The sequence below is a fragment of the Cryptomeria japonica genome, chromosome 4 (assembly GCF_030272615.1).
Source record: "Cryptomeria japonica chromosome 4, Sugi_1.0, whole genome shotgun sequence".
NCBI classification, from domain to species: domain Eukaryota; kingdom Viridiplantae; phylum Streptophyta; class Pinopsida; order Cupressales; family Cupressaceae; genus Cryptomeria; species Cryptomeria japonica.
The window spans coordinates 52419149-52429893 of NC_081408.1; the positions used below are offsets into that span (position 1 = coordinate 52419149).

Genomic DNA, 10745 nt, shown 5'->3' on the forward strand with positions numbered 1-10745 from the left:
AAGGATCCTCTAAATTGCCCCCTTGAAGAGTCTCCACCACCTTCTTTCCTTGAGTTTTCTTCATTCCTTGATTTTTAATGTGCTCTACTAAAAATTCCCCTTCCTCTAAAGGATTTGCCACCTCTACACTTTTGATTTTTTTCACTCCTCCTCTTGATTTTGTCTTATGCTCTTAATGCTAACTGAAAACACTAATGAACGGTATCAGAAGTAAGGATATTGATTTCATCTTGTATATTTTGTCTCAATCCATTCATGTATCTAGCCAATTTGTCCACCTCGTTCTCATGCTTCTTAGCTCTGAGGCTTAGTTTATGGAATTCCTCTGTGTAAGCATTGACATCTAGCTCCCTTTGTTTCAAATTTTGTAGTCTCTTATGAATTTGAACTTCATAATCTCTTGGAAGGAATTGTGCTGTAAGTTTGATCTTCATACGCTCCCATGAAGTTATCTTCTTTTTGCCTTCTTGTACCCTTTCTTCTTGCATCATATTCCACCAAACCAATGTTTATCCTCTCATTCTTGATTTGGCCACATTAACTCTTTTCTCTTCTATTACCTCTTTGTAATCAAAATGATTATTGAGAGCTTCTATCCAATCTAGTAGCTCTTGCCCATTGAGGTTTCCTCCATATGTGGGTAATCCATCCGGATTGTCCTTAGAAATGGATTTGACTGCATCTAGGAATAGCTTTTGGTCTTGAGGCATAGCTACTGCCGTTGGTTCATCTCCATCTTCCACTTCTTCATCAATCTCATCACCCCATTTTGTCTTAACCTTCCCTTCTCCTTCTTTGCCTCTCTCCTTCTGTATCCTTCAATCCTTCTACATCTTTGCCACCATCTATCGGATGGCATTTGTAGTCATTGCATTTAGAGGCATTCAACTTTCTTTTGATTCTTCACAATCTGACATACACCAAATCTTTCAAAGAATGACTCTGATACCACTCTAATGCAGAGGTCTTATGCCTAGCTCTCCAATTCACCCTTACACATCCCAACTCCTCAACTCTCCCTTCTACTCAAGATCCTCCAAGGTAACTTGTTAGGGTACACTCCTTAGACCTCCAAGGCCTAAAATCTATTGGCTTTCCTCTTAGGTATAGCCTCTTGAGGTTTCTTGTTGGTTCTGACCCAAATCTTTGATTTTGAGATGGTCTCCTACTAGGTTCCCAAAGCTCCAATTAGGCTCCAAAGACCTCCACCAAGGATCTTCACTCTAATAGCATGTTTAAAGGTTGTGGTTATGTTGTGTAGGTATGTTCAAGGTCATTTTATGCATTGAAGTTAAAAAAGATCACTCAGTTTCCCATCTGGGTTTGTCGTATAACTAGGGTTACTGAAAAAGAGCTATTTTAAAGGGGTTTAGGGCTTCCAAGCAGTTTTGGAAGGTGTGCTCCAAACTCTTCACCAGTAAAAATCACCAACCCAAAAAAAAATTGGATTATTTTAGTACACCCATATAAATTTCCAAAACACTATGGGTTGTTGGGGTGTCACTTCTCCATGGCACTGAAAATGAGCAATCTTTGCTGCCCCCACACACTAGCTACAAGCTTGTGTGTTATTCATCTCACCCATTCTCCTCCTTGTGGCCTACAAAAACACAAAATGCCTACTCTAAAACTAATTCCAGAGCCTACCCAACCCATCCATTGGATTGCAACTTGTGCCATCCATGGATGCTCAAGTAAAATGCATTTTTACCATCAAAACCCCAAATTTCAAGGGTTTGTGAGCAACTTTTACAAAAATAGTGATAACTTTTGATCCAAAGCACTTCAGACCTAAATATTATGTTAGGTCTCGGAGACAACTGAGAGGGGGGGATGAATTAGTTGTCTAATAAATTTAAACCAAAATCAACTTAACCAAACTTAATGCTTAATACCGGTAAATGAAACTTTATGTTGGTAGACAGTTTGTCAGTTAATTGCAGTACCCGTAAAGATTAATGCATGAAACAGAAAGACAATAACATCCACAACACATAACACTAATGTTTGTACATGGAAACCCTGTAAGGGGAAAAACCACGATGGGAAACCTTCCCCATAATAAAATGATACTACTATAGATAGTATGTGTATATAAATGGGGTCTGCATGTGCAGAAAGGCCAAGTACCTAGAGCTCACTGCTCAAACACAAATGGGAGTCACACTAACTACAATTGGATAGTTAAATCCAATGATGATGTACTACTCAAAATAGCATCTTCATAAGCTAGATTCAGTACCGGTGTAGTTCTGATTGTCTTCACAAATACCTTCCTTCAACCTTTAGATGATGTCTACATGTATAGCTATGCTTAATCTCGCATATACCTTCACACACTTCTATTTTGCATTCCACATCCGATCTTACAAATAAGATCTTACATATATACCATAACCTAAGACCAATTTTAGTAGGTTGGCTCTAAAATATATTACAATAAAAGTAATATACAAATCAATAACCGATGCAATATTTGATTCAACATGTCATCTTAATGCATTTACAACATTATTAAATCATCTCCAAAACGTGTCGTGCTGATCTGGAATAGATAAGTCTGTTGGTGCTTATTCTAGACCTATTTGCCGGTAATAGCAAATATGCAAACTTGAATATACCAACAAACAATTCTCCAAGACAAAGTGTCAAAATGATTTCTTCAACATAACCAGGTGTTCTTCATGTCATTCCAAGTGCCTTTAAATAATATATCCTATCGGTGGATAGAATATCGGTGACTGTCCATAAGTCACTTGCTTGTCGGTGAATATTGCCAGAGTTGATAAGTGTTGACATCAAGTGTTGACATCAATGACAAAACCATATCAACATATCAAAAATACCAACATATTATACTTGTTGGAAAGATAAAACAAATTAATAACTTCTTTTTCTACTATGAGCATCGTACTAGACCATACAAGTCGTACAAAAGCAGAAATTCAAAGCAAAAATAGTCCAAACGTGAGAAAAAGAATAGGAAACCCTTGGCAAATGAATTTAATGCAAACCAAAATTTGATTAAAATTTTATTGGAGATGCTTAGAAGGTTTTATACACCCTTTTAATTTGGTTCCAACCAACTTCCCATGTCATTTCCTTCATGGACAACTTTTGCCTAAAAATGCAAAAGTTGTCATGACCAATTTTTGACAACTTTTACCTGTGAGTGCCAAAACACACTCCAAGGCTCTCAAGGCTTGAAAAATCACTCAAATGGCAACCCATAATGGATTTAAATCATTTCCCAATATTCTAGCAAGTTTCCAGACATCCACCTAGTACAAACCAAAAAATTGACATTTTTGACAACATTTCGGGATAATGACAATTTTGGATCCTAAGCCCAACAAAAGTGTGGAAAACCAAACTATGGCTTCAAAAAGAATCATAGGATTTCTTCCACCTTATTACAACATAAAAATAACTTGAAATCACACAAAAATTCTAAAATGCAAGAAAAGACAACTTTGAGCTAGGTGCTCTGCACCACGTAATTTAAGGCATGATTATGGAATTTTGAAAGGAATGTTTTGGAGGGAAAGTTGGTGACAAACTAAAGGGTCTACAAATACACATATCTCATTATTGAGATGGTTGTTGTCAAGGTGAATGAAGATATTGTGAAATTGGAGATAGGGGGAGTTTAAGAGACTACAAAGATGAATGAAAGAGGACCAATAGAGTGGAGTTTCATAGAGTGGTGACTCAAGTGACAGAGGACCGACAGTGTGATATTCTAGGATCTGCAAATTGACAGAAGGTAGAGTTGAAAGTGTATTCAAGAAATAAGATTTGTGTAGAATAGACACAACTAATGCAGATGTAGTGTGATTCTTCAGTGTGATCTGATCAGGCTAATGAGTAGCAATTTTAGCAGATCATCCATCTGTTGCTTTCTTACAACTGCAACATAAATCCCTTAACTAGGTGGACTTTAACAGGTCCCATTGTAAAAATCTCTTAACCGGGTGACATCTTAATTGTTTTTCTTAAGTCCTTTAACTAGGCTACTCTTAATAGGGTAAAGGCACTAACTGACCTTGAACAAAATCCCTTAGTCGGGTGACACCTAACAATGTCTTTGTGTCTTTGTGAGTTCTTACTCACACTGGTTTTCTCCCTATTGGGTTTCCATGAGATAAATATGTGTGTATTTGTGTATCTTTTCATGTATGCATAATATTCTATAGTAAATATTTATATTGATGGGTGGTTAATTAGTTCAAACTTAAAGAAAAAGTTTCAATTGGTTAAAACTGGTAAAGTGTTCATTCTCTCGTCCCCTCTTAGCACTGGTTGGGACTAACAAGATGAAGGTATGATAGGTGGGTGAGAGATTATGGGATTGACTTGGTAGGAAGGTTGGTGAAATTACATGAGCATCTTCTCATACTAAGATTTGAAATTCTCGGTAGTCATGTTGAGAGTGAAGGATTAGATTGGAATTAGATGAATATGTTTTGGAGGAGAAAGGTTATGAAGAAGATGTTAAATGAAGATGAGGATTAGGAATTGGCTTGGAATGATGATGGATTAGATTTTATTAGATTTGGATTGGATTTTATTTAATTGGATTAGATAGGATTGGATTGGATTGGATTGGATTGGATTGGTTGATGGATTAATTGAGGATTGATGAAGATTGCACCCTAGTCCTTAGATTAGGATTCTGGGTGGAGGATTGATGATAAATACCACAAACCTAGGTGATAACCAAGGTAGGTTAAAATTTAGACCTTATAAGTTTTATCATGTCCCTCTCCACTAAGGATAGTGATGCAGAGCCCTTGTCAACACTAAGACAGGTTCCTACAACCAAGAACCCAAACAAGCCCTTGTCAACACTGAGATAGGTTCCTACAACCAAGAACCAAAAAAAGGACTCTATAAACAATCCAAGGACTCTAGGGGGAAATCTATACCTAGTCTAATGGGTTCCATACCATTCCCCATCATTAGCACCTTTTGCAAGACCCAACTCCTACAATGCTCCCCTATAACCATCAGGATGCTTAAGAATCACAACACCCCACAATTATTCACACACTTACCAATACCCCAATGTCTCCTAAACCTTTGGTTCACTATTTACTAGGCCCAAGTGACCTTTTCCAACAATTAGATTTGATCTATTAAGAAGATGTGATGATGCTGCTGTAATTAGGCCTGTCACGCCTAAAAGCCCTGCCAGGTTGAGATTCCAAGTTTTCTCCTTAATCCTCTAAAGGAACTCTACAAATAATGAGTGATTTTGACTCCTTTATATTATTACTAAAACATATCCAAAGGGCTTAACTTGATCTAAGATCTAAAGGTCACAACCCTTACTCACCTAGTAGGCCTAATAGCCATAATTAGGCCACTTTAACAAAGGAAGTGTACTATAAAAGTGCTACCCTAACAAATTAATACTTGGAACATGTAGAGGGCATGTAATTAACATGAATCAAAAAATTTAAGACCCTGGTTACACCCCTGACTTCATTCATGGAATTGGTTGGGCAATGAGACTAGGTGGCCACATAGAGATGTCCACCTTAACACATCAAACCCTCACTCTAACTTGCTCCTTCCCTACAAAATAACTTTGAAATCCTAATTTAAATAGTCTAACCTTGCTCCACCCCAAAGTCCATTCAAAACCAATGAGGTATTAGCAAGAAAATGTCATTTTCCCCCCAAAACCTAGGTAAAACTGTCAAATCCGGGTAACTTCTAGAAAAATGCACTTTTCTCTCTGATCCCAAGGATTTAAGACCTCAGATTTGAAGCATTAGAAATTTTATTAACTTATCTACCACATTCCACCATTTGTCAGACCTGGAGATGTCCGTATTATACAAAATATTGATTATAGCAGCAAAAATACAAGAAAATCATTGTTTTTATTGATTTTCCAGGTGCCAAATTTTACATTAACCTTCAACCACCTCTCCCAAGGTTGGATTTTGACATATTATGCCCTCCATAATAGTTAGAAACCACTTTTTTGTACCAAAAGTGGTGGTTGGATGAAGTTGCACCTTTTAATTAAAAATTGTCATGTGTGTCTTAGCAACTTTGACAACATTTTCATCCAAAACTCCTCTAAGCATAATTTTAACTCCTAAGACACTAAAACTCTTAAAATGCATCATAAAATTCCTATAAGGCCTAAATTACCCCAAATACCATATGCCCAAGGTGGTTTATAACACACCTACCTAAGGCATTGGCTTACAAGGTGGGGTAACTTATTACATAAAATCAACATAAAGAAAAGACTCAAAACATGAAAATGAGACATGAAACCATCTAAACACATCCTTAGTTATTTGTCTCCTCAAGAGAAATTTATATTGGATTGGAAGATGCCCCTGCATCATACTCTCGGGGGCAAGAAATCTCAAGTCCACTTGAGATGAGCTACTGCAATGTGGTGCCATGGGCCTCAATCTGATGTTCATCCATGCACACAGCCTCATTATAAGGTTTTCATTTCCACTTGATCAGATATTGCTTGTACTCCTTATTCCTTGTCTTCTTAACAGGTTTAGTATCCAACACTTTCTCTAGGGTAGGTGGTTCATGCTTAGGAAAATTTGCATCAGCCTGCTACTCCAAATCATCATTACCTATAGCTACAACATCATAACCTTTATATGGTGTTAGATCACAAATATTAAAGATGGGTGACAACCCCAACCCATTGGGTAATTGAATTTCATAAGCATTAGGTCCACATTTCTTCAAAATAGAACAAGGACCTATCTTCTTTTTCATCAACTTAGTGTGTTTGCCTTTGGGTAACCTCTCCTTCCTGAGATAGACCCATACAAGGTCTCCAACATCAAAACTTAGATCTCTTATTTTCTGATATGCATGCTTCTTATACTATTCACTAGACCTTTGATGGTTTAATCTAACTTGTTCATGAACTTCCTTGATTGCCTCAGCAAAGGCTTCACCCTCAGCACTGATTGGACTAGTAGAAGGCAGATTTCTGAGTTCTAAAACACCTCTTGGGTTCAGACCATAGACAATCTGAAAAGGAGACTTACCAGTACTCCTATTAATAGTATCATTATAAGAAAATTCTGCCTAGGGTAAGATAGTATCCCATTTCTCTCTATGCTCTCTTATTAAGCATCTCAAAAGGTTTCCAAGGGTTCTATTGACAACTTCAGTTTGCCCATCTGTTTGGGGATGATAGGCAGATGGAAATGACAAATTTGTTCCTAGTTTTCTCCATAAAGTTCGCCAAAAATGACCCATGAGTTTAACATCTCTATCTAAAACAATATTAAGAGGTAACCCATGGATCCTTACCACCTCTTTGAAGAAGAGTGCTGCAATGTAAGAAGCATCATTTGTTGATTTGCAGGGGAGAAAGTGTGCCATTTTGCTAAATCTGTCCACAACAACAAAAACATTGTCAAAACCTTTTTGAGTCCTAGGTAGCCCGATTACAAATTCCATACTTACACTCTCCCATGTTCTAGATGGAATGGGGAGTGGTTGATACAAGCTGCCATTAGTAGACCTTCCTTCAGCCTTTTGACATACCACACAAGACTCCACATACTTTTTGATTTCAATCTGCATCTTTGGCCAAAAATAGTGTCTCCTCACAAGTTCTAGGGTCTTATCTAACCCTGAATGACCTGCCATTTCCCCATTGTGTTTCTCCTTGATAATATTCATCCTCATGGAGCATCTAGGAATGCATAGTTGACCTCCCTTGAACAACAATCCTTCTTGCAACAAAAAATCAGAAAACTCTATATTGTACCTATCATCCAAATTAGTACAAGAGGCATATACCTCACCAAAATATTCATCATGTTCATACACAGTCTTCAAAGCATCAATTCCTAAACTTTCTAATTGGATATGGGACAATGTGAGCACCCTACGGCTTAATGCATCTACCACTTTATTTGTGACTCCTTTCTTATGCTTCAAAGAAAATGTGAAGGCTTGTAGAGTCTCTACCCACTTCATATGCTGGTGATTCAATTTTTCTTGGCTATTAATGAAACTTAGGGCCTTGTTATCAGTTAAAACCATAAACTCCTTGGGCAAAAGGTAGTGCCTCGATTTCTTTATGGACTGGACCAATGCATACATTTCAAGGTCATAGGAGGAATATCTCTTCTTGGCATTATTTAGTTTCTCACTATAGAAATCAATAGGTCTTCCTTCTTGGCTCAAAAAAACCCCTATGGCCACATGACTGACATCACACTCAATCTAAAAGACCTTATGAAAATCAGGGAGGGCTAGGACTAGTTGCTCTGCAAATTTTCTCTTAAGAAACTCAAAAGACTCATTTGCTACTTGGGTCCACAAAAACTTACTTTTCTAACCCCCGTTTATGGTGTCAAGCATGGGTGCACAAATCAAACTGAATCCTTTGATAAACTTCCTATAAAATGTTGCAAGACCATGAAAACTCCTAACATCCTTCAAACTTCTAGGAGTGGGCCAAGTTAGAATGGCATTTACCTTGTCTTGATCCATTTTTTGTTCACCTTGAGATATGACAAAACCAAGGTAGATGATCTCCTCTTGCATGAACAAACACTTATTCAAATTGATCATTAGTTCCTCCTTGTGTAATATTCTCAAGACCAACTCTAGGTGATGCATGTGCTCCTCCTTTGTGTTGCTAAAAATTAGAATATCATCTAGGTAGACAATCACAAATTTGCTGATAAAGTCACTCAACACCTCATTCATTAGTCTCATAAAAGTGCTAGGGGCATTGGACAAGCTAAAAGGCATGACTTTCCATTCATACAACCCCTCATTAGTTTTGAAGGCCATTTTCCATTCATCCCCTAGACTTATTCTAATTTGATGATATCCACTTTTAAGGGCTATCTTTGAAAAATACTTTGCACCTCCTAAACAATCAAGAAGATCCTCAATTCTAGGAATGGGAAATCTATACCTTATAGTTATTTTGTTGATTGCCCTTGAATCCATACAAAGCCTCCAAGTGTCTTCCTTCTTAGGTGCAAGTACTACTGGTACTGCATAAGGATTGAGACTTTTTCCAATCACACTTGCATCAAGTAGATCAGCAATCTGCCTGGCCACCTCTTCATTTTGTTGTGGGGTCAGTTTGTATGTAGCCTTGTTGGGCAATGTTGCTCCTGGTATAAAGTCAATACAATGACTAATTTCTCTAATAGGAGGGAGGTTCTTAGGCATACCCTCTGAAATCACACCCTTATACTTGTCAAGAAGCTCTTGCACTTCATAAGGAACCATCCTAGGTCTCCCTTGTTGATCTACTACTCCTACATCTGCAACCTCCTTCTTAGAAATAGGTATCAATGCAAAACATAATCCTCCTTCCTCTTTCACCTCCTTCATGAACTCCTTTCTCTCCATCAGCCTCACCTTAGCCTCTTTCGCCTTAGGCTCTTCTTCATCCTCCATCAACGGTAGCAACTCTATGATCTTCCCATCCTTGGTGATAGAATAGGTTTTTCTAAAGCCATCATGTTGTGCCTTCAAGTCATATTGCCAAGGCCTACCAAACAATAGATGACAAGCATCCATCTCAGCTATGTCAAATAGGAGTTTGTCCTTGTAGGTTCCAATCTGAAATTCAACCCAAGCTTGTTCTTCCACAAGAGCTTGCTGCCCTTGGGTGAGCCATGCCACCTTATATGGATAATGATGTGGTATCCTCTTAAGCTTAAGCTTCTCCACCATCTCCATGGACACAAAATTTTCAGTTGAACCAGAATCTATCAGAACTTTGTAGACTTTACCTCCTGTTTTGCAAGTTGTCTTGAAGATTGCCTTCCTTTGTGGGGGTTCTTTTGTGATAGGAACCTTTAGGAGTGCTCTCCTCATCATCAAAGCTTCACCTCTTTCCAGATACCCATAAGAATCAGGTGCATTTAAACTTTGAAAAGTGTTGCTACTGTTCACACTTTGACAATCAGATTCTTGGATCAGATTGCTCCTTCTTTCTCCCATAGTGTTGTTGTTTGCCTTCTCTGGACACCTAGTGGCAATGTGACCTTCTTGGTTGCAATTATAACACCTTATGGGGCCTCTCCCTTGTGATCTACCTCTGTAGTTTGGTCTTCTACCTCTGAAACTTCCTCTGCTGCTGCCTTCACCCTTGCTATCTTCTTGGTTGGTGTCTCCTTGGGAACCACCATTGTTTCCTCTCCCTCTAAAGGGACCTCTTCCTTTTTGGAATCTGCCTTTGCCCCTATTGTTCTGATCTTGTTTCTTCTTGAAATTCTCTTCTACCTTTAATGCCAATTGGTAGCATTTGTGTACATTACCTGGGGTGTGTAGATTTAACTCATCTTGTATAGAAAATTTCAGACCATTGATGTATCTCACCAACTTTTCTTCCTCTGTCTCTATGGTCTTGGCCTTTATGCACAACTTCAAGAATTCTTCAGTGTAGGTGCTTACATCCATGTCCTTTTGTTTGAGATTTTGTTTTCTTCTATGAAGTTGCACTCCATAGTCCTCTGGTACATAGGTCTCTTTGATCAAAGCAATCATTCTATTCCATGAACTAATCATACTCCTTCCATTCTTCACCCTCTCTATCTGGATGAAGTTCTACCAAGTCAAGGTTGCTCCCTTCAACTTGGACTTTGCCATCTTTACCCTTTGGTGCTCAGGAATCTCTTCACATTCAAAGAAGCTAGTTAAAGCCTCTATCTAGTCCATGACCAAGTCTAGATCCATCTTGCCACTGAAAATAGGTAGTTCTA

The 10745-nt window shown here is 38.1% G+C and overlaps 1 protein-coding gene across 1 annotated transcript; it reads right to left on the reverse strand.

Moving 5' to 3' along the window:
• Positions 1-6879: 6879 nt before the first annotated feature.
• LOC131874884 (uncharacterized) lies at positions 6880-10530 on the reverse strand. The gene is made up of 4 exons (XM_059218822.1): positions 9613-10530; positions 8942-9507; positions 7315-7396; positions 6880-7029 (listed from the first exon to the last, which is right to left on the reverse strand). The coding sequence occupies exons 1-4, from the start codon at positions 10528-10530 to the stop codon at positions 6880-6882; spliced, it is 1716 nt and encodes a 571-aa protein (XP_059074805.1).
• Between the last annotated feature and the right edge of the window lie 215 nt (positions 10531-10745).